The sequence below is a fragment of the Chiloscyllium punctatum genome, chromosome 15, assembly GCF_047496795.1.
Source record: "Chiloscyllium punctatum isolate Juve2018m chromosome 15, sChiPun1.3, whole genome shotgun sequence".
Taxonomy (NCBI): domain Eukaryota; kingdom Metazoa; phylum Chordata; class Chondrichthyes; order Orectolobiformes; family Hemiscylliidae; genus Chiloscyllium; species Chiloscyllium punctatum.
In genome coordinates, this window is record NC_092753.1 from 103,181,850 (window position 1) to 103,209,849 (window position 28,000).

Here is a 28,000-nt window from a genome sequence, read left to right on the forward strand (position 1 = left end):
CCCCGAACACCGGAACCTACCCGGACCCGAATCCCCGGGACACCGGAACCGACCCGGACCCGAATCCCCGGGACACCGGATGTTGTGCTGGTGTTCTGACCCGGAAGTTGAGCGGTGAACATGGCGCTGGGTCTTTGTGGTTCCCTCGTGGTTCTGGGCAGCGGCGGCTCCCGCATCGCGGGCTTCAGTCTCGGGGAGAGCGGGTGAGGGGCCCGGGGGGGGAGGGAGGAGGGGAGCCGGGGGTTGTGGGGGGTGGAGGGGAGAGAAGTGTCCTGGGCGTTAGAGGAGGGGGAGGGGGAGGTCCCAGGGGTTGGGGTCGGGGTCGGTCCCAGGGGTTGGGGTCGGGGTCGGGGTCGGGGTCCCAGGGGTCGGGGTCCCAGGGGTCGGGGTCGGGGTCCCAGGGGTCGGGGTCGGGGTCCCAGGGGTTGGGGTCGGGGTCGGGGTCCCAGGGGTTGGGGTCGGGGTCGGGGTCGGGGTCCCAGGGGTTGGGGTCGGGGTCGGGGTCGGGGTCGGGGTTGGGGTCGGGGTCCCAGGGGTCGGGGTCGGGGTCGGGGTCGGGGTCGGGGTCCCAGGGGTTGGGGTCGGGGTCGGGGTCGGGGTCGGGGTCCCAGGGGTCGGGGTCCTGGGCCATCGTTGTTTGTTCATTGTCTGTGTTTCTTCCTCAGGGAGCCCTTTATATTTGACTGCCCCAAAGAAACACCAAGGTAAGGGTCTGATTGACCTCAATAACGTTGCAGGGGTCACTAACTTAGAGAGTTGTGTTTTGTGGAGTGAGCCCCTGGGGAGAGTCTGCTCTCCAGATGCTGATGTTCCAAACTGTCACAGTTTGTTGTTTCTGTAGCTGCAGCTTCTCCAAAACCCAGTTAACCCGAGTCTGACCATAGCACTGACCCTCTGGAGACTCTGTCAGGGAAGGGGCAGCTGGTCCACTGGGCTCATTTACATCGCCTTGTTTAAATTAGGAAGTTGACCCAGTCTCCAGAGCAGACACTGACAAGTATAGAATTCTGGATTAGTGGTGCTGGAAGAGCACAGCAGTTCAGTCAGCATCCGAGGAGTAGTATAGAATTCGGACAGTGTGGAAGCAGCCTGTTTGGACCATCCAGTCCGCACTGACCCTCCGAAGAACATTTAGACAATTGGTGCAGGAGTAGGCCATTCTGCCCTTCGAGCCTGCACCACCATTCAATATGATCATGGCTGATCATTCCTAATCAGTATCCTGTTCCAGCCTTATCTCCATACCCCTTGATTCCACTATCTTTGAGAGCTCTATCCAACTCTTTCTTAAATGAATCCAGAGACTGGGCCTCCACTGCCCTCTGGGGCAGAGCATTCCACACAGCCACCACTCTCTGGGTGAAGAAGATTCTCCTCTGTCCTAAATGGTCTACCGCATATTTTTAAGTTGTGTCCTCTGGTTCGGCACTCCCCCCATCAGCGGAAACATGTTTCCTGCTGCCAGAGTGTCCAATCCTTTCATAATCCTATACGTCTCAATCAGATCCCCTCTCAGTCTTCTAAACTCAAGGGTATACAAGCCCAGTCACTTCAGTCTTTCAGTGTAAGGTAATCCCGCCATTCCAGGAATTTACCTCGTCAACCTACGCTGCACTCCCTCAATAGCCAGAATGTCTTTCCTCAAATTTGGAGACCAGAACTGCACACAATACTCCAGGTGTGGTCTCACCAGGGCCCTGTACAGCTGCAGAAGCACCTTTTTGCTTCTATACTCAATTCCTCTTATGAAGGCCAGCATGCTATTAGCCTTCTTCACTACCTGCTGTACCTGCATGCTTGCTTTCATTGACTGGTGTACAAGAACTGGATTAGTGGTGCTGGAAGAGCACAGCAGTTCGGATGCTGCCTGAACTGCTGTGCTCTTCCAGCACCACTAATCCAGTATTTGGTTTTCAGCATCTGCAGTCATTGTTTTTACCTTGGTGTACAAGAACACCCAGATCTCTCTGTACTGCCCCTTTACCTAAATTGATTCCATTGAGGTAGTAATCTGCCTTCCTGTTCTTGCCACCAAAGTGGATAACCATACATTTATCCACATTAAACTGCATCTGCCATGCATCTGACCACTCACCTAATTTGTCCAGGTCACCCTGTAATCTCCTAACATCCTCATCACATTTCACCCTGCCACCCAGCTCAGTATCATCAGCAAATTTGCTAATGTTATTGCTGACACCGTCTTCTATGTCATTAACATATATTGTAAAAAGCTGCGGTCCCAGCACGGATCCCTGCGGTACCCCACTGGTCGCTGCCTGTCATTCCGAAATGGAGCCGTTTATCACTAGCCTTTGTTTCCTATCAGCTAACCAACTTTCAATCCAAGTTAGTACTTTGCCCCCAATACCATGCGCCCTAATTTTACTCACTAACATCATGTGTGGGACTTTATCAAAAGCTTTCTGAAAGTCCAGGTACACTACATCTACTGGATCTCCCTCGTCTATCTTCAGAGTTACATCCTCAAAAAATTCAAGAAGATTAGTCAAGCATGATTTCCCCTTCATAAATCCATGCTGACTCTGTCCTATCCTGTTTTTACTATCCAGATGTGTCGTAATTTCATCCTTTATAATAGACTCCAGCATCTTTCCCACCACTGAGCTCAGACTAACTGGTCTATAATTTCCTGCTTTCTCTCTCCCACCTTTCTTAAAAAGTGGTATAACATTAGCCACCCTCCAATCCACAGGAACCAACCCTGAATCTATTGAACTCTGGAAAATAATCACCAACACATCCACGATTTCTCAAGCCACCTCCTTCAGTACCCTGGGATGTAGACCATCAGGCCCTGGGGACTTATCAACCTTCAGACCTAACAGTCTCTCCAACACCAAATCCTGGCAAATATAAATTCCCGTAAGTTCAGGTCCTTCAGCCACTGTTACCTCGGGGAGATTGCTTGTGTCTTCCCCAGTGAACACAGATCTGAAGTACCCATTTAATTCTTCTGCTATTTCCTTGTTCCCCATAATATATTCCCCTGTTTCTGTCTTCAAGGGCCCAATTTTAGTCCTAACCATTTTTTTGCCTTGCACATACCTAAAAAAGCTTTTACTATCCTCCTTTATATTTTTGGCCAGTTTACCTTCGTACCTCATTTTTTCTCTGTGTATTTCCTTCTTAGTAATCCTCTGTTGCTCTTTAAAAGCTTCCCAATCCTCAGTTTTCCCACTTATCTTTGCTATGTTATACTTTTTCTTTTTTAACTTTATATGTTTCTTAACTTCCCTCGTCAGCCACGGCCGCCCATGCCTCCTCCTGGGATCTTTCTTCCTTTTAGGAATGAACTGATCCTGCATCTTCTGCATTATACACAGAAATATCCGCCATTGTTCCTCCACGGTCATCCCTGCTAAGGTATTGCACCATTGAACTTTGGCCAGCCCCTCCCTCATAGCTCCATAGTTCCCTTTATTCAACATAAATATTGTCACTTCCGATTGTACCCTCTCCCTCTCAAATTGCAGATTGAAGCTTATCGTATTATGGTCACTACTTCCCAATGGCTCCTTCACTTCGAGGTCTCTGACCAATTCTGGTTCGTTACACAATACCAGATCCAGAATTGCCTTCTCCCTGGTCGGCTCCATCACCAGCTGCTCTAAGAATCCATCTCTGAGGCACTCCACAAAGTCTCTTTCTTGAGGTCCAATACCATCCTGATTCTCCCAGTCTACCTGCATGTTAAAATCCCCCATAACAACTGCAGTAACATCTTTGCGACAGGCCAATTTCAGCTCCTGATTTAACTTACGTCCGACATCCAGACTACTGTTTGGGGGCCTGTAGATAACTCCCAAGAGGGTCTTTTTACCCTTAGTATTTCTCACCTCTATCCACACTGACTCTACATCCCCTGACTCTAGGCCCCCCGCGCAATGGACTGAATATGCTCCCTTACCAACAAGGCCACCCCACCCCCTCTGTCCGTCAGTCTGTCCTTACGATAGCACGTGTAGCCTTGAATATTCATTTCCCAGGCCCTGTCCCCATGAAGCCACGTCTCCGTTATCCCCACAATATCGTATCTGCCAATTTCCAAAAGAGCCTCAAGCTCATCCATCTTATTTCTAATGCCTCGTGCATTCATGTATAGTATTTTTAATTTGTTACTGCCCTCACCCTTCCTATCAACCCCTATTTCACTCAACCTTGCAGCATGATCCCTTTCTGAGTTTTCTGCCTCATTGATACAGTTGTCTTTCTTGACTTCTCTTGTTCTAACTTTCCCTTCAATTTCCTTCTTAAACATCCAGTTTATCCCCTCCCCCCCGCTACTTAGTTTAAACGTAGCTGTGTTGCAGTACCAAACCTGCCTGCCAGAATGCTGGTCCCTCACCTATTAAGGTGCAGACCGTCTCTCTTGTAGAGTTTATGCTTACCACAAAACATACCCCAGTGATCCAAGAATTTAAATCCTTGTTTCCTGCACCAGTTTCCCAGCCACACGTTCAAGTCCATTATCTCCCTGTTTCTGTCCTCACCAGCCCAAGGAACTGGAAGCAAACTGGAGATAACCACCTTGGATGTCCTGCTTTTCAGCCTTCTTCCTCGTTCTCCGAAGTCCCGCTGTAGTATGTTCCTCCTCTTCTTCCCGATGTCATTTGTGCCGACATGTACCACCACCTCGGGCTCTTCACCCTCGTCCTTGAGGATTTCCTGCACTCTGTCTGTGATGTCTTTCACCCTGGCACCAGGAAGGCAACACACCATCCTTAAGTCCCGTCTGCTGCCACAAAAACCCCGGTCAGTTCCTCTCACTATGGAGTCCCCTATTCCCACGGCTCTGTGCGATGTCTGACTCTTTCACTCTGTCTCCACACCAACTTTTGATTGACAGACCTGGCCGCCTCGCGAACTGGCAGTGTCATCAGTCTCTACTGTTTCCAAAAGATTCAACTTGTTCCTGACAGGTACTTCCCCCGGGGTCTCTTGCACCTGTCTCCTCTCTGCCTTCCTCATCGTCTGCTCTGTTCTGGTACAATTGGTGTAATCACCTCGCTGAAGGTCTTGTCCAGAAAGATCTCGTTCTCTCGGATGAGCCTAAGGTCCTCGAGTTCTTTCGTCAGTGCTGCAATATGCTCGGTCAATAGCTGAATGTGCTCACACTTTCCACACATATACGAGCCAGACACACCAGAGTCGTTGACCTCCCACATTAAGCACGTAGCGCACTGAACCAGATGGGCAGTCATGTCTTCACCCTCTTCAACTGTGGCGGAATCACTTCACTCAACCTCCTTGTCAAAGACTCCTGAGCTGAAGCCTCACTCTTCGATCCAAACTTCCTTAGACCCTCTTTTTGTGGCAAGTCTGTGGACTCTTAATTTAGGTTAGAGGAGGAGGGAGGGAGGGAGACCCTACCTTGTAGGACCTGGGGTTTAGAACACACCCACTCAAATAACAATCACTTACCTTCCCGACCGGCTTTGCGCTCCGCCTGAACTTCCGCCCAGCTCCTGCCGCTCTCTGCTGCTCTCACCCAGACCCACTCCCTGTCTCTGTAACCCGGCATTTCCCATGGCTAATCCACCCTAACCTGACTCACTTTGGTCTGCAGCATGCAAACTCCACACTGAGGCTGGTATCCAACCCAGGTGCCTGGCGCTGTGAAGCCCCTGTGCTCACCAGTGCTGTCACTACTGCTTGTGCCTCCTGTTGGAGTTTAATACAACGCTTTTGAAGTGTATTCGTTATAATTTAGGAAACATAACTGTCAAGTCTATACAGTTTCTCCATGAGTAACAACAGAAACAGAAATTGCTGGAAAAATTCAGCAGGTGTGGCAGCAACTGTGAAGAGAAATTCAAGTTAATGCTCCAGGTCCAGTGACTAACTGTAGCGAGGAAAATGGTGGTTTTAATGTAGAAGCTAGAGTGGGGGAAGGGCATAAGGAGTGAACGATAGGTGAGGATGGGAGTCCAAAGAGAGAGAAGTAAAAATAAAAAGCAAAAGAGCTACAGATGCTGTAAAAGGTCAGTGGGTCTGGCAGAATCTGGAGAGAAATCAGAGATAATGTTTCAGGTCAAATGACCCTCCCTAAGACCAGAGAGAAGCACACTTGGAGAGACAAAGGAATGGATACTGCTCAGTCTAAAGGAATGAGTAGCTGCTAATGGAGACCATTGGGGTTGAATGTAGCAGCAGACTGTGTGATAACAAGGCCTGGTATAGGGGCTGGGGTAAGGACATGGAGAAAGTCCCTCCAGCCCTAAAATTATTAACTCAATATTGAATCCAGAATGTCGTCGAGTTCCCGAGCGGAAGAGGAGGTGCTGTGGCGGTGTGTTGTGAGTGAACCATGTTTGCCTGGAGGGAACGGTCCTTGCAGAAGGACGACAAGGGAGCAGAGGAGAGAATGTGTGAGGCTGTGGAAATAGAGCTAATTGTCCTCTGGATGTGGTTGCTGCTGGGATGGTAAGGTGATGATAAACAGATGATCTGGTGATAGTGCAGGGATTGGGTGGTTGGGAAATGTTTGGATGGACTTGCTGCTCTGCTGGTTGTTCAAAGTCTTGCAGCATAAGCTGATAAGGACCTTTTTGTTTCAGTCAGGCTGGGCCATCTGATGAGGAGAGAAATGGGGTTGTGGCTTTTGCCTTTTCTCCCTCTGGGACCTACGTTGCTGTATCTATGGATAATAAACAGTTGCTGCTGTTTCGTACCAGACCATGGGAGTGTCTCAGTGTCCGGTAAGTGACTGCTCCCCCTCAGCAGGGAGGCCTCCTGCTGTGTGTCTGTCTCTCCACTGAACAATGCACGCTCCCATGTTTGTATGTCTTCCCCTGCACCCCGCCCCCCCCCCCCCCCCCCCCCCTCCCCCCAAACACACACACACACACACACACACACCCGTTTCTCTTTCACATGATCTTGAATTTTTTCCCAAGATAATCTCATATTTAGATCTTGGGTTTAGGTCTGCACATGCAGTACATGCATGCAAGGCCAAAACCAAGTGCTAGGGAATGGGATTAGACTGGGATTAGTTTGGTGCTTATTTTCTGGCTGGCACAGACTTGATGGACTGAAGGGCTGTTTTCTGTAAACCTCTCTGATTCTATGGCTCTCTTGTTGCTACAGCACAGCACTGCGTCGATCCACATCCCTGGCCATCACAGGAGCAGAGGACCGCATCCTACTTGCTGATAAATCAGGCGATGTGTACAGTTTCTCCATCAGCCATCCCAATAGTCCAGGGCAACTCCAGCTTGGGCACCTTTCCATGCTGCTGGCTGTGGTAAGGATGGGGACGGGGGGGGGGAGAAGGGTGTGTTCCTACTCATGTTGCTATTTCAGAATCTGACCAAACATTATCAGCTGATGGCAATGTGTTACAGAATTGTTACTGTGCACCCGGTGACTGTTCAGCCCGTCAGATCTGCACTGCCTCACACCTGGTGCTGTTCTCCTGTCTTCTGTCTGTAATCCTGCACATTCTTCCTTTTCAAATAATCGTCAGAATCCTTTTTGAAAGCCTCGATTGTACCTGCCCCCAGACAACTCACTACATGGAGAAATCATTCCTAATCATCTTGCTGCTCTTACTGATTACCTTCGATCTGTGCCCCCTTATTCCTGAACCTTTTGTGAATGGGAGGTTTTGTCCCTGTCTTTCCTGCCCTGACTCCTCATTGGCTGACAGTAAATTACTGGATTAGTAATCCAGAGACACGGTGGTATTGTCGCTGGATTAGTAAATCCAGACTCTCTCTCCCAAAAGCCCTCCGACAAAGGGTCTAGCAACACTATGTTATAGGACCCAACCAGTGATGCTGCTGCTGAGCCCCTCTCGGTGATGGACACTGAAATCCCCCACCCTGGGTACACTCTCTGCCCATGCCACCCTCAGTGCTTCCTCAAAGTGTTGAATTGAATTGAATTTATTGTCCCGTGTACCGAGGCCCAGTGAAAAGCTTTGTCTTGTGATAATACAGGCCGATCACAGAGTTAAATAGTATGGATAGTAAATAATAGGGAAACAGCGGCAAAAACAAAAACACAGATACAGGCGAATGTTAAGAGTTTGTGAGTCCATTCAGTATTCTAACAACAGGAGGATAGAAACTGTTAAGAAACCAGCTGGTGCATGTGTTCCCCAATGGTAGAGGTTATAGAAAAACATTGCCAGGGTGGGATGGATCTTTGAGAATGCTGGCGGCATTTCCTTGACAGCGGGACTGGTAGATGGGGTCTATCGTTGGGAGGTTGGCCTTTGTGATTGTCCGGGCTGAGTTCACCACTCTCTGTAACCGTCTCTGATCTTGAATGGTACAGCTGCCATACCAGATAGTGATACATCCAGACAGAATGCTCTCGATGGCGCACCTGTAAGAGTTGGCAAGGGTATTCACAGGGTATTTCCTCAACTGCCTGAGGACGAAGAGACATTGTTGGGCCTTTGTAACCAGTGCGTCCAAATGAAGAGTCCAAGAAAGTTTATTGTGGATGACCACTCCCAGGAGTTTGACACTCTCCACCCCGTTCCACCTCTTTGCTGTAAATGTGTTGTTCAACATGAATGAGTGCAGTCATTATCTGAGGGAGGATGGTCCATAGTAACCAGCAGTAGGTTTCCTTGTCCATGTTTAATCTGAAGCCATAAGACTTAATGAGGTCTGGAGTCAATGTTGAGGACTCATAGGGCAACTCTCTCCTGACTGTATCCCACTGTGCTATCACCTGTGCTGGGTCTGTCCCACTGGTGGGACCGGAAGGTGATGGTGGTCTCTGGGATATTCTGTAAGATATGACTCTGTGTAAATGAAGATGTCGGGCTGTTGTTTGACTAGTCTGTGAAACCGCTCTCCCAATGTTGGGACTAGCCCCCAGATATTAGTGAGGAGAACTTTGCAGGGTTGTAAATCAATAGCAGGTCTTTCATTTAGTTTCATTTCTCTTTAGCTGTTTGATACAACTGAATAACATGCTAGACCGTTTGAGATGGGAGTGAAGAGTCTCCCCCATTGCTGTGGGTCTGGAGTCACATGTAGGCCAGACCAGGTAAGGATGGCAGTTTCCTTCCCTAGACAACACTAGTGAACCAAATGGGTTTTGACAAAAATTAAAAATGGATTCATCGTCATGATTAAACGTTTAATTCCAGATTTTTATTGAATTCAAATTTCATTGTAGTGGGATTTGAACCCAGAGTATTACCGGAGTCTCTGGGTTACTGGTTCAGCGACAATACCACAAGGCCGTCACATTCCCCTGTCATTAACACACGGAATGCAGCTCTTCAGCAAGATGGCCCACCTTCAGAAAAATAATTCACAGCCTAAGAAGTGGCTTGGACTGAAGCATGGTCCAACAGTGAGCCTAGTACCTGCCCTCGGGCAGAGCACGGGTACTTTGGCAGGATCTTATAAACCTCGATCCAAAGGCTAAGGATTGAGCATCGTTGTCTTTTTGGCACAGGCCTGAATATAACCCACTTCCAACTTGTGGAATGAATGTTTATTGGAATGATGGATTTCTGGAAATGATGTTCATTCAACATCAAAGGCAGCAAAAGAAGGAGCAGGGAATCTAAACAGGGTCATGGGAAGGCAAACTGCTTCACCGATTGTTGTGTTTCCATCACCAGGCAGTCAGTCCAGATGATCGATATATCATTACAGCTGATCGTGATGAGAAGATTCGAGTTAGTTCCCTGGAGCACCCGTACATCATTGAAGCATACTGTCTGGGACATCACGAGTATGTTCACCATCACCCGGGCGTGGCGAGGGTGTGTGCTGTCACCGGGGCGTGGCGAGGGTGTGCACCGTCACCGGGGCATGGCGAGGGTGTGCGCTGTCACCGAGGCGTGGCGAGGGTGTGCACCGTCACCGGGGCGTGGCGAGGGTGTGCGCTATCACCTGAGGCAGGTGCTCCGATATTCTGGGTCGAGAGTGTGTTGCTTCATCAGGCTTATGCACAAAATGTCGACTCTCCTGCTCCTTGGATGCTCCCTAACCTGCAACTCTGAGCTCCACCATCTGCAGCCCTCACTTTCTCCTCCCAGATATTCTGGGTCCAGCATCCAGGGGTGATAGCGGCAGAGATGTCCGAAAGTTGCAAATTAGTTTAGTAATGTCCCTCTGCCCTGTCCATTCACTCGTGACCAAGGTTCATGTATTGCGTGTCCCTTGTTGTATTGGAGAAGATGGTGATGAATCAAAGTCCGAGGGGTCTGCAGCACAGCCCAAGGCCCTTTTGCCTTTCAAGTCTGCATCAGTCACCAGCACCACCAAACTGTCTCATCCCACTTTCCATCATTTGGCCCATTGTCTTGTATGCTTTGGCTTTGCAAGTGTAAATTTCTTAAAATCGATGCGATTTCAGCCTTTATACTTTTACAAACAGAGAGTTCCAGATTGCCACCACCTGAGTGAAAACATTTTTTCTCACATCTGCTCTAAACCTTCTGCCCTTTGGCTTAAATTTTAAATCAATTATTCCTCTATCATGGGGAGTAGTGTCTTTCTAAACACCCTGTCCATGCCCCTCATATTTATATACGTCTCCGTCATAGTCCTCTCAGTCTCTTCTGTCTGTCCAATCTTTCTTCCTAACTGAAACACTCCAGCCCATGCACAGTCCTGGTGAATTTCCTTTGCACCCTCTCCAGTGTAAACACATCTCTCCTGTAGTGCAGATGCCATTCATCAGGTGCACCACCTCACATTTATCTGGATTGAATTCCATTTGCCATGAACCAACCCAGCTGCCCAGCCCATCTGTATGCTCCTGTGTTAGAAGGCAAGCCCACGTCACTGTTTACCAGCTCACCCCACTTCCAGCTTACCATTAACTTGCTGAGTTGCCTCCTTGAAAGCTGTGGGTCCATGTGCTGTAAAGTGATGGAGGGTGAGGCTTGGGAACACAGAATTGTCAGAGTCAGTAAATCATTATTTTATCTCCCTTTTCACTGCCATCCCATTGGTAACAGATAATGCAGAGGTTATAGAAAGGGAGAAAGTTGGAGCAGTCATTTCCAACTGGGGAGCAGGTACTTAGTAAACTTGCTGTTGAAAGTAGACATGTGCCCAGGGTCTGGTGGCCTAACTCTGAGGGTCTTCAAGGAAGTGGCAGCAGACATAGTGGATACACTGCCCCTTATATTACAGAACTGGATGTTGGGACTGTTCCAGTGGGTCGGAACGATGCTAATATCGCAGCCTTATTCAAAACAGGAAGCAGGCACAGGGTAGGAAACTATAGACCAGTCAACTTAACATGTCATTGGGAAATTGTCAGAATCCATTATGAAGGGAATAATAACAGGACATGTGGAAAGTCAAAATACAGTCCGTCAGAATCAGTATGGTTTTATGAAGGGTAAATCATGTTCCACTAATTTGCTGGAGTTCTACAAAAGTAACACAAGTAATTGGAATCCTGTTGATGTTGTATATCTGGATTTCCAGAAAGCATTTGATAAGGTGTTGTGTATTTGGTTGATACCCAGTGTAAGATCACATGGGGTTAGGTGTAATTTATTGGCTCGGATAGACAATTGGCCGAAGAAGAGAAAGCACAGGATCAGGCAAGTTGTGAATAGTGGGGTGCTAAATGGTCAGTCCTGCTCCTCACACGTTTGTAAAGTTTGTAAAGAGACTTTTTACCCGGACACTGAAGGAATAATGAGGGTAGCTCTAAGTGGAGTTGCACCATCCAGGCAAGTGGGGAGTATTCCATCCCACTCCTGACTTGTGCCTTGTCGATGGTGGGACAGGCTCTGGGGAGTCAGGAGGGGATTTACTCACTGCAGTATTCCTAGCCTCTGGCCTTCTCTTGTCACTGCTGTAGTTATGTGGTGAGTCCAGCTCAGTTTTAAAGAAACAATTTTGTGACCTGGGTTTCCCTGACAGGCCTCCACAGTGAGGATTCCACTGAATTGAAAGGACAGTGAATATGTGAGACCTCTCGTATTGGAAGCTGGACACAGAGTGTGTGGGCTGGATGGAGAGTGTGAGAGTTGTCATCTAAAGTGATTGCTGCCTGCAGAAGGTTTCGGTGAAATTACAGTCAGATATTTTAAGGGCATGTTACCATGGATTATTGATGTTGGTTTTATTTGCACTAACATGTTCATGAATAACTTAGCAATGTAATTAATGCAGCCATTGTTTCTCTCTCTTCCCCTCTCTCCCTCTCTATAGGTTTGTTAGTCAGCTTTCAATTCCTCCAAACCATCCACAGCTTCTGGTGTCTGGCTCTGGGGTAGGTAATATTTACATTTCTCTAGAGCATGGCCCTCACACAAACATCACTGTTCCCCCATGCTGCAGTGGCAGTGATCTCTGGGATGGGATCTGAACTCAGAATCCTCTGATAGAGGCCGCAATGCATTAGCCTTGAGTTGAGGATATCACCTCCATTTATATTGTGACAGATTTCTTCCTTGGCTGAGAGGGAATGTTATTGTCTGGATTGATAGGTGGCAGGTGAATCTGAAGTGAACATGCAAGTTAATCTGTCCCTAGATCTGTTTGTCCTCTATTCTTTCAAATGATGAGAATTTGATGAAATGTTTTCATGGAGAATGAATGTATTAGACAACCCACTTCATTTCAAGAGGGTCTGGTGTGGGGGCAGGTATATAGCAGCTCCTGCTCCTGTTTGTTTTTTATAGGGGATTGGTAATGGCCTCTTGGTATTATCACTGGGATCTTTATCTGGAGAGTCAGGTAATGTTCTGGGAAATACTGGTTCAAATCCTGCCGTGGCAGATAAAAATTGGGACGAAGTGTCTAATGGTGACCGTGAAACCATTGTTGCTTGTCAGAAAGACCCATCTGGTTGACCAATGTCCTATTGGGAAGGAAATCTGCTCTGGTCTGCATGTGACTCCAGACCCACTGCAATCTGGTTTACTCTTAACTGCCCTCTGGTCACTTAGAGGTTTGTAAGAAAAATCAGTCTGGGCAGCAATGTGCACAACTCATATTAATACAAAAAAATGACCGATTCAACCCAAAATGTGGTGGGAGCTGTGGATATAGAGATTGATGTGGATGCTGTGTTAAAATTTCTCTGACCTCTGATCCCCAGGATGGGACTATTCGACTGTGGGAGTATGAAAAAGGAAGCGAGCTGCACTGCCTTGATTTGAGTGAGCTACAGCCTTCTAGATGTGAGAAAGTAAGTCCAGCCTGCCTCACCTACTTCCCCAGGTTGCCTGGGCTAGTCCACCCCACAGCTGCCTGTCTCACCTGAAGATTACCCCCAAGTATAATCACTGGTTAGTGAATCCTTAACAAGGGACACAGATTAAGGATTCCCTTGGGTTAATGAATCAGTAACAAAGGACACCGATTGAGCAGAAATTTCCTGCCGAGAGCCATTCTTTTTGGTCCCTGCTTTAAACCCTGTTCCCTTGCTCTTGTTCTGACTGGGACAGGACCGGGTGCTGGGAACGAAGCCTCACCTCACCGTTTGTCTAAGTGTTTTGTTTCAATTATGAAAATGTCCAGTTCTTTCCCTTTTGTATTCCTATCCAGATTAGATGAGACCTGAATTCTTTAATGAGGAGACATTTATTTGAACTCAAAACAATTCTCATTTCTAAAAGCAAATTTAGTGCACAACTGAGTTGTAATCCAGAATTAGAACTACATCCTCTTTTAAATCCAGAACAAATATTCATGTTGCCCCAAAAACACAACTCTGACCCTGGACAGATGATATTTAAAAAGAACAAAATGCTATGCACTCACTAGCCAATGGTCTGTTTTTAAAAAGTAACGGCTCGCATTTGATGAATCCTTACAGTCCACCAAGTTTCTTATCGATGAAATTGAATTGCTGACAGCTGCAGTTCAACAGACGTTCTTCCAACAAAGAGAGAAATTGCTGGTCAAACTCAGCAGCTGAGCAGAGAGGGACTGAGTTTGTGAGACAGACTTAACTGAGTCCAGTGACCCTTTGATCAGTCCCATTGCCTACCAGGCTCATTCCAAGACTGGACATGGTTTAGTTTCTCAGGGTTTACAAGATCACTGAAATACTGCGATATGAAACCTTTCAGGGTTCCAGTTACTTTAATCAAGAGAAAAGAGAGATCTGCAGCTTTGGAGTTTTCCTTCCTTCTGCTATCACCTACATTTTAAAACTGAAACCCAGAAAGGAACCAGAGAGGATTAGACCATAAAACATTCAGCCCATTGAGTCTTCAATGCACTGATCTGATCATCCTGAACAGTATTTTCTTGCTTTATCCTCCATAACCTTGATTACTATGGAACCATCAGCCCAGGGCTCCAAATCACTTCCAAATTTCCAGCATTTAAGGCCATTCAACCCAACCCTTTAGCTCCCAAAAAGCTGTAAAGAGTCATGACTTTCTGCATTCAGTAAGTGATTCATGGACCACATTAAACTGTGAGCTCCTTCCTTGGATAAGCAACTTTGTTTAATCCAGCAAGAATCCAAACTATTCAATATCTTCAAAGTTTGTGAGAAGATTTGTAGCTCGGGTGCTCGTTGTTGTGGTTCTGTTCGCCGAGCTGGGAATTTGTGTTGCAGACGTTTCGTCCCCTGTCTAGGTGACATCCTCAGAGATTGGGAGCCTCCTGTGAAGCGCTTCTGTGATCTTTCCTCCGGCATTTGTAGCGGTTTGAATCTGCCGCTTCCAGTTGTCAGTTCCAGCTGTCCGTTGCAGTGGTCGGTATATTGGGTCCAGGTAGATGTGCTTATTAATTGAATCTGTGGATGAGTGCCATGCCTCTAGGAATTCCCTGGCTGTTCTCTGTTTGGCTTGTCCTATAATAGTGTTGTCCCAATCGAATTCATGTTGCTTGTCCTCTGTGTGTGTGGCTACTAAGGATAGCTGGTCGTGTCGTTTTGTGGCTAGTTGGTGCTCATGGATGCGGATCGTTAGCTGTCTTCCTGTTTGTCCTATGTAGTGTTTTGTACAGTCCTTGCATGGGATTTTGTACACTACATTGGTTTTGCTCACGTTGGGTATCGGGTCCTTTGTTCTGGTGAGTTGTTGTCTGAGCGTGGCTGTTGGTTTGTGTGCTGTTATGAGTCCTAGTGGTCGCAGTAGTCTGGCTGTCAGTTCAGAAATGCTCCTGATGTATGGTAGTGTGGCTAGTCCTTTGGGTTGCGGCATGTCCTCGTTCCGTTGTCTCTCCCTTAGGCATCTGTTGATGAAATTGCGAGGGTATCCGTTTTTGGCGAATACTTTGTGTAGGTGTTCTTCTTCCTCTTTTTGTAGTTCTGGTGTGCTGCAGTGTGTTGTGGCCCTTTTGAATAGTGTCCTGATGCAACTTCGTTTGTGTGTGTTGGGGTGGTTGCTTTCATAGTTTAGGACTTGGTCTATGTGTGTGGCTTTCCTGTAAACCTTTGTGGTGAATTCTCCGTTCGGTGTTCTCTGTACCATCACGTCTAGGAATGGGAGTTAGTTGTCCTTTTCTTCCTCTCTAGTGAATCGGATTCCTGTGAGTGTGGCTTTGATGATCCAGTGTGTGTTCTCTATTTCTGAGTTTTTAATTATTACAAAGGTGTCATCCACGTATCTGACCCAGAGTTTGGGTTGAATTTGCAGTAAGACTGTTTGTTCTAACCTTTGCATTACCGCTTCTGCTATGAGTCCAGAGATCGGTGAGCCCATGGGTGTGCTGTTGATTTGTTCATATTTGGTTGTTGAATGTGAAGTGTGTTGTGAGGCACAGGTCCAGTAGTTTGTTGATAGGTTCAACGTCCTGTTGTCTGTTCTGTATGTCTAGCAGGTTGGCTATTGTTTCTCTGGCTAGGGAATTCCTAGAGGCATGGCACTCATCCAGGTTCTATCAACAAACACATCGACCTGGACCCAATATACCAGCCACTGCAGCGGACAGCTGGAACTGACAACCAGAAGCAGCAGATTCAAACCACTATAAATGCCGGAGGAAAGATCACAGAAGCGATTCACAGGAGGCTCCCAAGCACTGAGGATGTCACCTAGACAGGGGACAAAACGTCTGCAACACAAATTCCCAGCTCGGCGAACAGAACCACAACATATTCAATATCTTCCAATTGTTCATCTAGTCCATAAATAGCGATATATTTCCAATGCCAGTGAGTCCAGACTTCTCCATAAAGGGGAAAAAGTAGCCCTTACTGCCCGTTGAGTCTGCCGTGCTGTTCCGCGAGATCTGGTAGCCCTCACCTCTACTGTCCCGTCGTTCCCCTATAATCCGGATTCCCTGATTGATGAAAATTCAGTCTGTCTCCAGCTCGGTTATGCTTCATACCCCAGCCTCGACAGACATCTGGGGTAAAGAATTCCACAGATTTACAATCCTCTGAGAGAAGAAGATCCTCCTCATCTCTCTCTCTATGATTCTTTATTCAGCAAATTAGTCCCTGTGCTCCTATACTCTCCCACAAGGGGAATCTGTACAATCACCTCTCGTTTTACTCAATTCTAATGTGTCCAACTAAACTAATAAATGTCTCCTCATAAAACACCCACACACACCCATCCACCCCCACCCACCCACACCCACACTCTCCCACACCCACCTGCCCACAAACCCATACACCCACACTCTCACACACTAACACACCCACCCACCCACCCACACTCTCACACACCAATCCCCACCCACCCCTCCACACCCACTCACCTCTCCACACCCGCCCACACACCCACCCACCCCTCCACACCCACTCACCCCTCCACACCCACTCACGCCCATGCCCACGCACACGCACACACAGTACCTGGGATCAGCCAAGTGACCCTTCTCAGGACTGCAGCCAATGAAGGTCTATCTTTCCCAAGGTAAATGCCCAAAACTGTTCCCTGTATCTTGGCTGTGATCTGACTACAGTTTCAGCAAATCCTCCCTACATTTACACTCCATTCCTTTTGAAATAAAAGCCAAAATTCCATTTGTCTTCCCTATTACCCACTGAACTTGGATGCTAGCTTTTTGTGATTCATTCACAAGCATTACCAAATCCCTTTGTCAGCTTTCTGCAATTTTTCTCTGTTTAAATAATATTTAGCTCTCTATTTCCTCTGCCAAATTCCATAACCTCACATTTTCCCACATTATATTCCAATTACGAAGTTCTTGCCCACACACTAACCCTCTGCAGGCTCTTTGTGTCATTCTCATCAGTTGCCTTCCCAGCTGAGTTTGAATTATCCCCAAACTTGGACAAAGCACATTCACTTCCCTCATCCAAATCATTAATACATATTATCAATAATTGTGGTTCCCTGTATACTGGCTGAATTAAGTCAGTCTGGTCTTAACTTGGTGTCCCATTTGATTCGAGAGTGTGGTGCTGGAAAAGCACAGCAGGTCTGGCAGCATCCGAGGAGCAGGAGAATTGACGTTTCAGGCATATGCACTTCATCGTCATTCCTGATGAAGGGCTTATGCCCGAAACGTCAACTCTCCTGCTCCTTGGATGCTGTCTGACCTGCTGTGCGTTTCCAGCACCACACTCTTAACTCTGATCTCCCGTGTCTGTAGGCCTCACTCCTATTTGATTCACAGCATCATGAAGAGGGTATGTTTCCGCTCTAATTCTCCCTGACTGACTCAGCTCATTGGCTGGAGACTTCATTCATGCTTTTCTTAACTTGTGTGACATTTCAACCCTACCCCATTATTTGCCCTCAGTTGACTCTGTGTAAATTTGGCATCATTTGCAATTCTGCTGCCCTCTGGCTAAACACTCACCTGACATTGGCTACCATTTGAACGATTTTACTCTGGTTTTAAATATACCGTTGGCCTCATCCTTCCCTGTATCTACTCTCCTCCTACTTCACAATTCTGCAGTCCTCCACTTCTGGCCCCTTTCAGTGACCCTGGTTTTACTTGCAACACCAGTGGCAGCCATGCCTTCAGCTCCCAAAACGTCTCCATCACTTGACCTGACTGTCTTCCTTAATACCACTCTGTCATACCTGCTTCTTTGACCAAGTCTTTGGTTACTTGACTATAGATCTCTTACAGTTTTCGGAGTCTCACATTGATTTGGAACACTCTTGTGAAGTACGTTGGTTGGTTTGTGTTAAAGGTGCTATATAAATGCAAGTTACAGCTGTGACTCAAGTGAGGTGACTGCTGTGTTTTAGACACAGTGGATGCTGCTGGTGGTGTTAGTGAATTGTTGCACAAACCCTTTTCTTGCAGAACAGATGTGCTGTGATGCGACTCGCCTACTGCAGAGGGAGGGATTTGTTTGCAGTTCTGTGTGACAGGTGAGAGTAGCTACACAGTCACTGCATGGAATCCTCTGTCAATAGCCCACCCCCAGCTGCCCACACCTGCGAGTCGCTATGTTTGGTGGAACGAAGGTGCCCAGGGCTGGAAGCAGCTCCAACCTGGTCCCTGTGCTGCTGTTTCTGAACTTTCAGCAGTTACACACTTCCTCAGGAGACAATCTGTCAGCAATCTGACAGTCTTTAAATTGGCACCAGCAGGCACAGGGTCTGCCTTTTCACTTAGGAAATGATATCACTTCGTATGGAGATTAGAGACTTCAGTGCATGATAGTGTCATCGGTCTAATGTATTCTGTATCCAATCCTGTGCTGTTCCTGTCCTGGGAGTGTTTGATTGGGACAGTGTAGAGGGAGCTTTACTCTGTGTCTAACTCCGAGCTGTCCCTGTCCTGGGAGTGTGTGATGGGGACAAAGTAGAGAGAGCTTTACTCTGTATCTAACCCCGTGCTGTCCCTGTCCTGGGAGTGTGTGATGGGGACAGTGTAGAGGGAGCTTTACTCTGTCTAACTCCGAGCTGTCCCTGTCCTGGGAGTGTTTGATGGGGACAAAGTAGAGAGAGCTTTACTCTGTATCTAGCCCCATGCTGTCCCTGTCCTGGGAGTGTTTGATGGGGACAGTGTAGAGGGAGCTGTATGACTCAGTACTTTGTGTTGTTTTCTGTATTGAATTGCTTGGTTGATCAGTCCCTCCTCAGTGTATGTTCTGGAGTTGGATGTGGAAGCTGAGAGACTCCTTCACCAGCAGACCATCATGGTAAAACAGCGAGCCTGGGATGTGACGTTTGATGACTGTGGTGGACTCTGGCTTCTGGATGGTGATAGAGCTGTCCTATACCAACAACATGAAGGGCGGTGGCAGGTGAGTGTTTGGGGTCTGGGACTGTTAGTCAGTAATGGCCAACGATAGGTGGGTAATGACTGGTGAGATCAGTGACATTGGGACAGTATAGGTTCTCACCATGTTCATGGGAAGTATGACCTTAATAACACGTCCCAGATGTTTGCACATTCCTATCTGGAAATAGGGTTTAGTGCTGAAGGCACGTCTCCCCTATTGTATCCAGTAGTTGCTGATACTGCGGAGTTTGTGAAACCTCCTTAACATGACTCTCCTGCAATCGCTAATCTCAAACTGAAACCATGAAGTCTGTGTGAAACAAATCTCTGTTCATCTCTTTGATAGGAAATTCCAGATCATCCAGACCAAACAAAGATCAACGAGGTTATTCATTCCAACTGGCCAGTATTCGAGGGTAGGCAATTCTCGCTGTGTGAGAGTCCAGTGTCTGATTGTCATGTCCTTCACATTAATTTGTGTACTTCCTTTTTGAGGGGTGCCAGGTTTACAGAGCTGTAGTTTCTGTTTTCTCACTCCCTCCTTTCATAAGAAATGAGATTTGTATTTGCTATCTTATAATCTCCACACTGTTCTAGAATCTGTTGAACGTTGTATGATTAACTTTCTACAGCCGCTGTCTTTTTCAACTCTGGAATGGTGATAATCAGGATGGGTGTTTATCAGTTTGCAGTAATGTTAATTTCTCCAGTATTTGTATTTTAATCAGACTAATTTCTTTCCATTTCTCATTTTCATTTGGTTCTCAATCCTGTCTGGGGGATTGAATTGATTGTCCCGTGTACCAAGGGACAGTGAAATGCTTTGTCTTGCGAGCAATACAGGCAGATCCCAGAGTTAACTAGCATAGATAAGGAAATAATAGATAAACAGCAGAAAAAAACAAAAACACAGGTACAGGCGAATGTTAAGAGTTTTAGAGTCCATTCAGTATTCTAACAACAGGAGGGTAGGAACTGTTTCGAAACCGACTGGTGCGTGTGTTCCCCGATGGTAGACATTATAGAAAAGCATTGCCAGGGTGGGATGGATCTTTGAGAATGCTGGCGGCCTTTCCTTGACAGCGGGCCTGGTAGATGGATTCTATAGATGGGAGGTTGGACTTTGTGATTGTCCGGGCCGAGTTCACCACTCTCTGTAACTGTCTCCGATCTTGAATGGTACAGTTGCCATACCAGGTAGTGATACATCCAGACAGAATGCTCTCGATGGCGTACCTATAAAAGTTGGCGAGGGTATTCGCCGTCATGGCAAATTTCCTCAGCTGTCTAAGGAAGAAGAGACGTAACCTGTGCATCCACATGAAGAGTCTAAGAAAGTTTGTTGAGGATGACCACTCCCAAGAGCTTGACACTCTCCACTCATTCCCCCTCTGTGCTGTTAATGTGTGGGGGGGGCATGAGTAACATCCCACCAAAAGTCAATAATGGGTTCCTTGGTTTTGCTGGCGTTGAGAGCTAGGTTGTTCTCAGTTCACCATTTTTCCAGGTCTTCCACCTCCCATCTGTAGTCTGTTTCGTCGCCATCTGAGATTCGACTGACTATGGTGGTGTCATCAGTGAACTTGTAAATGGCATGTAAATGAGTTCTTTGTAGCTTATTCCCTGAAGACACACCAAAGTATTTGTTCAGTTTTTCTAGCATTTCCTTACTTGTTATTATAAATTCTCCTGTCTCTGCCGATATGGACCCTTTTTTTTCCTTTTTACATCCCTGTAGAAGTTTTTATGATGTATATTTATGTTCCTTGCCAGTTGAGAGTTATTTCTCCATTTCTTTGTCAGTTTCTTGGTTCTCTTTTGTTAAATTCTGATATGCTCCCAATCCTCAAGCCTGTTTTCTTTTTGGCAACTTTATAAGCTTCCTCCTTTGATATAATGTAACCTTTAACTTTCTTTGTTAGCTACAGTTTTGATCACTTTTCCTGCTGGGTTTTGTGGCTTATAGGAATGTAAATTTAATGAACCATGTATTAATTCTTTAAAAGCTAATCTTTATATAAATCACCCATAACCCCTCAATTAGACTCCAGTCTGCAACTCACTCTCAGGTATGTTATTCTACACACAATTCTACCAAATCCCTCGGTTAGATTCCAGCCTGTTTCTGTTCTCTGTCTTCTTTCTGACAGGCTTGCCGTCTGTAATTAGCTGCAGGAATTTGTACAAAATGAACATTGATAACATGGCTGAATATCGGATGAAGAAAGAGCAGAGAATTGATCAGAGACAGAAAAAAAGGACATCAGAGTTCGCGGCTGAGAGCAGAGACAGCAAGAGGCCAAGAATGGGAGCAGTTAAGATGTGATGCTGTATATTGTGACTCCGCGCTGCATCGTTTGGTTTGGTGAACAGAAGCCATTCATCAGTGGAATCAGAATGCACAGAACTGCTGGTGGGGGAGCTGTGTGGCTGAGTGAGGTGCTCACTCTTGGCGTAGGGTGGGATGCTGCAGTAGTCCATTGAAGGGGATTCGGACGATGTCAGAGGAGCTGAGAAAAGTGAAAGGCTGAGCAGTCTGTTGAAAATCGATTGATACTCAGCAGGTCTTGACACGAGTCCTGTCCTTTACCAGCCCATGTACAATCATCATTATTCCAGAATATGAAGACAGCACATAGCATTGAACCCTCAGCCTGTTGCCCTGCTCAGTGAGATGATGGTTTATTGTGTATCTGATGTGTTTCCTCCACAGCCATTCATATCCTTGGCCAGTAAAAATCTCAGGTTTCAACTTCTTCATTAAGCACGTGGGGCAACTTTCAGCCAATGGGATGAATGTTAGGTCATGGTGTTAAATAGAGATTTGGTAATGATTGCAGCCTGGTTAATTCCATCACTTCCAGCCAACCTCAATCCCATTATAGCAACATTTGATCATTTCTGGTGTAGAACAGCAGTGAATGCTTTTGAAAATAAATCAGTGGTGAGATGGCGTCTTGAGGGTTTCTGCAAGATTTCTTACAACATGGACTCCAGATATCACAAGTGAAAGTTTCATGGGTGATGTCCTGCTTGCAGCAGTTGCTAATAAAGTCACAGTTTCACAGATGAGAGAGGCAGTAATGAACTAGGTGGGTTTTTTAAGTCTTTTCATTTCATGATTCTTATTACCATGGCTACATTTTTTATTCCACATGTATGCAGTCAATTTGCACTAGCTGCAGTGGTTGGAAGTTGTACTGATGACTCTGTGTCATTGGGCCCGGCCTCCTGATTACCACCGTGCCATTATAGTTTCGTACTGTCCACCCCAGGCAGAATGCTGTCGGCTTTGGTGTAACAATTGTCCCGAACCTGTCCACAGAGGGAGGCATTACAAAGCAGACATGGACAGAGACCCACTTTACAGCAGATTAGGGCAGGTGACCAAAGCATGTGGATTTTAAGAAGACTCGGAAGGGAAGACCAGTATCTGGAGTTTTAGAAACTGAAGGTAAAGATGGAGGGATTAAACTGAGACCAGGATTAGAAGAGTACAGAGATTGATTAGCATAAGGAGGAAGCCAGGCAGGCCATCAATCAGAATTAAATATCACAAATAACTGCTTGGATTTTTGTTTAAAGACACTAGGGAGACCACGCTGAAGCAGTCGTATCACTGCCCTAGTACTGTAATTGTTGATCATTCATTCGCAGGATGTGGGCATCAGAAGCACTTAATTCTAGTCACTAGGTTTTTTGATCAGTCATAGGATGTGGGTGTCACTGGCTTGCCAGCACATTCCTAGTTCCATTGGGAAGGTGGGGGTCAGCTGCCTTCTTGAACCGTTGCAGTCCATGTGCTGTAGGTAGACCCACAATACCATTGGAAAGGGAATTCTAGGATTTTGACCCAGCAACAGTGAAGGAATGGCTATATGTTTCCAAGTCAGGTTGGTGAGTGACTTGGAGAGGAGTTTAAAGGTGGTGGTGTTCCCATGTATCTGCTGCCCGTTGACCTTCTCGATGGATATGGTCCAGAGTTTGGAAGGTGCTGCCTGTGGATCTTTGCTGAATTCCCTAGTGCATCTTGGGAATCCTTGTGCATGAATCACAAAACATTGGTTTGCAGGTAATTAAGAAGACAGATAAAATATTGTCCTTCATTGCAAGAGGGATGGAGTTTAAAAATAAGGAGGTTATACTAAAATGCATAATGGTAGATTAATCTCTGGGACCTGGTCAGGTGTACTTTAGGACTCTGTGGGAAGCTAGGGAAGTGATTGCTGGGCCCTTTGCTGAGATATTTGTTTCATCGATAGTCACAGGTGAGGTGCTGGAAGACTGGAGGTTGGCAAAAGTGGTGCCACTGTTTTAGAAGGGTGGTAAGGACAAGCCAGGGAACCATAGACCAGTGAGCCTGACCTCGGTGGTGGGCAAGTTGTTGGAGGGAATCCTGAGGGACAGGATTTACATGTATTTGGAAATCCAAAGACTGCTTAGGGATAGTCAGTATGGCTTTATGTGTAGGAAATCATGTCCCACAAACTTGAATGAGTTTTTAAAAGAAGTAACAAAGAGGATTGATGAGGGCAGAGTGATTGATATGGACTTCAGTAAGGCATTTGACAAGATTCCCCATGGGAGATTGGTTAGCAAGTTTAGATCTCCTGGAATACAGGGAGAGCTAGCCATTTGGAAACAGAACTGGCTCGAAGGTAGAAGACAGTGGGTGGTGGTGGAGGGTTGCTTTTCAGACTGGAGGCCTGTGACCAGCAGTGTGTCACAAAGGATTGATGCTGGGTTCACTGCTTTTCATCATTTATATAAATGATTTGAATGTGGGCATAAGAGGTATAGTTAGTAAGTTTGCAGATGACACCAAAATTGGAGGTGTAGTGGAGAGCGAAGAGAGTTACCTCAGATTACAACAGGATCTGGACCAGATGGGCCAATGGGCTGAGGAGTGGCAGATGGAGTTTAATTCAGATAAATGCGAGGTGCTGCATTTTGGGAAAGCAAATCGTAGCAGGACTTATACACTTAATGGTAAGGTCCTAGAGAGTGTTGCTGAATAAAGAGACCTTGGAATGCAGGTTCATAGCTCCTTGAAAGTGGAGTCTCCGGTAGATACGATAGTGAAGAAGGTGTTTGGTATGTTGCGACTGTACAGGACATTGGTTAGGCCACTTTTGAAATACTGCATTCAATTCTGGTCTCACTATTGGAAGGATGTTGTGAAACCTGAAAGGGTTCAGAAAAAATTTACAAGGATGTTGTCAGGGTTGGAGGGTTCGAGCTATAGGGAGAGGCTGAACAGGCTGGGGCTGTTTTCCCTGGAGCGATGGAACCTTATAGAGGTTTATAAAATCATGAGGGGCATGGGTAGGGTAAATAGACACAGTCTTTCTTTTCCCCAGTGTAGCAGAGTCCAAAACTAGGGGGTATAGGTTTAAGGTGAAAGGGGAAGGATTTAAAGGGGACCTACGGGGCGACTTTTTCATGCAGAGGGTGGTGCATGTGTGGAATGAGCTGCCATAGGGCATTGTGGAGGCTGGTACAATTATAGCATTCAAAAGGCATTTGGATCCATATTTGAATAGGAAGGCAAATGGGATTAGATTAATATAGAGTATCTTGTCGGCTTGGACAAGTTGGACCAAAGGGTCTGTTTCTGTGCTGTACATCTGTATGTCTCTCCAGCTGTATCGGGAGTACTGTGTGCAGTTTTGGTCTCCTTCCTTGAGAAAGGCTGTGCTGGCACTAGAGGGGATGCAGAGGAGGTTCACTGGGTTGATTCCAGAGTTGAGAGGGTTGAATTATGAGGAGAAACAGAGTAGACTGGGATTATATTCATTAAAATTCAGAAGAATGAGGGGGACCTTGTCGAAACATGTCAAATTATAAAGGGAATCGATAAGGTAGAAGCAGGGATATTGTTTCCACTGGCAGGTGAAACTAGAACTAGGAGATAAAGCTTCAAAATTAGACTGAGCAGATTTAGGACTGGATTTAGAAGGAATGTCTTCACCCACAAGATGGTGAATCTGTGGAATTCTGTTCCCAGTGAAGTAGTTGAGGCTTCCTTGTTGAATGTTGTGGTTGTGTTCACCGAGCTGGGAATTTGTGTTGCAGACGTTTTGTCCCCTGTCTGGGTGACATCCTCAGTGCTTGGGACCCTCCTGTGAAGTGCTTCTGTGATCTTTCTCCGGCATTTGTAGTGGTTTGAATCTGCCGCTTCCAGTTGTCAGTTCCAGCTGTCCGCTGCAGTGGCCGGTATATTGGGTCCAGGTCAATGTGCTTATTGATTGAATCTGTGGATGAGTGCCATGCCTCTAGGAATTCCCTGGCTGTTCTCTGTTTGGCTTGTCCTATAATAGTAATGTTGTCCCAGTCCCAGTTGAACTTGTTGAATGGTTTTAAGGTGATGTTGGACGGATTTTTGAACAGTAAAGAAACTAAGGGTTACAATGAGAGGGTGGGTAGATGCAGCTGAGGCCACGAAAAGGTCAGCCATGATCTTCTTGAATGTTGTTTTAGGCTCAAAGGGCCAGATGGCCTACTCCTCCTTATCTGGTGAAGAGTACACACACTACTGCTGCTACTGAGTGTTGGTGGTGGAAGGGAAGGGGATGTTTGGAGATATGGTGCCAATCAAGCGGCTGCTTTGTCATGAATGGTGTCAAGCTTCTTGAGTGATGTTGGAGCTCCGCCTGTCCCCAGGCCAAGGTTTCCATCACACTCCTGACTTGTGCCTTGTCAATGATGGACAGACTTTGGGAGTCAGGAGGTGAGTTACCCACCACTGTATTTCTAGCCACTGTGTTTATGTGGTGAGTCCAGTTGAGTTTCTGGTTAATGAAAATCTCCAGGATGTTGATATTCGGGGATTCAGTGATGGTAATACCATTGAATGTTAGGGGGCATTTGTTAAGATTGTCTTGTGGTGGAGGTGGGCATAGCCTGGCATTTGAACACAGGCTGTTTCAGTATCTGAGTGGCGGCGAATGCTGCTGAACATTGTGCAATTATCAGTGAACATCCCCATTTCTGACTTTCTGATGGAGGGAAGGTCATTGATGGAGCAGCTGAAGATGGTTGGTCCGTGGACACTTCCCTGAGGAACTCCTGCAGAGATGTCCTGGAGCTGAGATGACTGATCTCCAACAACCACAACCATCTTTCTACGAGTCAGGTGTGACTCTAACCACCGCAGAGTTTGCCTGCTGATACCCTTTGATTTCAATGATGCCATTGAAACCTGGTTGAATGCAGCCTTGATGTGAAGGGCTGTCCCTCTCCCCTCCCCTCTGGAATTCAGCTCTTATTGTCCATGTTTGAACAAAGGCTGGAATGAGGTCAGGAGCTGAGTGACCCTGGGGAACCCAAACTCCATGGAAATTGTTGCTTGTTCTGATAAATCACTCAGATCTTCAATCAGATATTGATTTTCAGCAATTAAATATTTTAATGTGCAAAATAATGTACAAAACAAACTTGTTTAAAAAATGCAAAAAGTACAAATTTCATGACTACAATAGAATTCAACTGTTTTTCTTAAATATAATCAATAAAAACTTCATTTTAAGTCTGAAGCTGTTTCTGAAGTCTGCTTTAAGCTCTATCCTAGGGGGGGGTGGAGCTCAGGACCTGGGCTGGGCCAAATGCTGCTTTAAAGAAGCTGCTGGGTGGAATTTCTCAGGCACTGGGCCATTAAACAGTAGAATGGGAAACCAATCCTCAGTCACTGCCAGGTGACTGACCCCCAGCACCCTCTCCACCAGCTGCTGAACCCCATTCCTTTTCCCCCTGCCCATCCACCAGGAGGAAGTAAATTGTTTTCACTAATCACTCTCCAAAAGAGACTGAGCAGATCTTTGCTTGTACCTTTTTTTGGGGACCTGGTCACTGAACCAGTGTGTTGTCCTGGAAATAGGAGTGGGCCAATCAGCCCTTCAAGCTTGTTCCCATCATTCAGTGAGATCGTGGCCCAGATGTGGCCTGGCTACAGGTAAAGCTCCCTTTGAGCTCTTTTCCTGGATTCCTTTTCTTAAGAAAAATAGATCATCAAAAGAGCATTGTTAATGTATTAAAATATCAAATTGTTCAGTTTTGAAATGTAAAATCTCATTCTCACTTGATTAACATTACTTTTTAATCAGTTGGAATGTAAAACTAATGTAATTTAAAATTATGTATAATGTAATTATAATGGAAAATCAGTATAAACATATTAATAGCTATCAGCAGCGAGAGAATGTCTTTGCTGATTTTAAATTAAGTTTTTTTATCTCCTACTAAAAAAGAAAATACTTGGATTTTGAAAATCAAATGTTTACTTTGATTACAGTCCAGAAGGGGCTATGTAACCATGAAAATAAATGGGACAAAACTTGGGAAATGTAGAAAACCCAACTAATCAAATTCAGCTGTTAGCAAAACTCCTCCTTTCATCATCAGATAAATTTTAAAGAATTTCAATCAAACAATTTAAAAAATCACTAACTGAAACTGTTTGATCTTTATTACAACCAACTCTTGGGCAAATAAAGTCAAGGCCCAGAACCAGGCCTGGGGCCCTGTGAAAACTCAGGCACTACCACCTCATGAGAAGTCCATTTTTAAAAACAAGTTAAAAAAGCAGAATATGAAACACACACTGAATTTCAAAAGTGAAAATTTCCAATGGAACGAACATGAGAAACCACCAATTCCAACAAAGAAATGTGAATTGGCCTCCCTCCAGGCTTCACACCAAAAATGACCAGAAAAGCTTCCAGAGTCTGGAATTGTCCAGTGTTAAACTTCAAATGGTAACAACGTTTCCCAAAAGACACTGGGAGTCACTGACAACGGGTCAGGGGAGTTCTTCACAGCTACAGCTCTCAATGCTGGGGAGTTCCCAACTTCCTGGCCTGGACGATGTGATTCCTTCACAGTAACAGCAACCCATTCTCCATGGAACC

The 28,000-nt window shown here is 46.1% G+C and overlaps 2 protein-coding genes across 8 annotated transcripts in view; one reads left to right on the plus strand and one right to left on the minus strand.

Annotated features, from left to right (window-relative positions):
* Nucleotides 1-33: 33 nt before the first annotated feature.
* Nucleotides 34-26,596, plus strand: wdr4 (WD repeat domain 4). Of its 5 annotated transcripts, none has more exons than XM_072585834.1 (11): nucleotides 34-203; nucleotides 666-704; nucleotides 6,586-6,722; nucleotides 7,114-7,270; nucleotides 9,620-9,763; nucleotides 12,180-12,240; nucleotides 13,072-13,161; nucleotides 18,168-18,235; nucleotides 18,942-19,116; nucleotides 19,441-19,510; nucleotides 21,264-26,596. In XM_072585834.1, the coding sequence occupies exons 1-11, from the start codon at nucleotides 121-123 to the stop codon at nucleotides 21,284-21,286; spliced, it is 1,047 nt and encodes a 348-aa protein (XP_072441935.1). In that variant the 5' UTR covers nucleotides 34-120; the 3' UTR covers nucleotides 21,287-26,596. The 5 variants fall into 5 exon arrangements, with proteins under 5 accessions (XP_072441935.1, XP_072441931.1, XP_072441933.1 ...); XM_072585830.1 differs by having other exon boundaries at nucleotides 44-203; nucleotides 21,245-26,596; XM_072585831.1 differs by having other exon boundaries at nucleotides 60-203; nucleotides 6,582-6,722; nucleotides 9,620-9,732; nucleotides 21,245-26,596.
* The window catches only part of pde9aa (phosphodiesterase 9aa), a 54,804-nt gene continuing 53,282 nt past the window's right edge, over nucleotides 26,479-28,000 (minus strand). For all 3 annotated transcript variants that reach the window (XM_072585829.1, XM_072585828.1, XM_072585827.1), the window contains exon 19: nucleotides 26,479-28,000. The gene's annotated coding sequence lies outside the window, so the exon portion shown is untranslated.

Bases quoted from the DNA above. Each gene is read 5' to 3' on its own strand.
- wdr4 (XM_072585830.1), top strand. From the start codon at position 121: ATGGCGCTGGGTCTTTGTGGTTCCCTCGTGGTTCTGGGCAGCGGCGGC. The intron at 12,241-13,071 runs GTAGGTAATATT...TCTGATCCCCAG, and splicing joins TTCTGGTGTCTGGCTCTGGG to GATGGGACTATTCGACTGTG. The intron at 18,236-18,941 runs GTGAGAGTAGCT...TTGGTTGATCAG, and splicing joins TTTGCAGTTCTGTGTGACAG to TCCCTCCTCAGTGTATGTTC.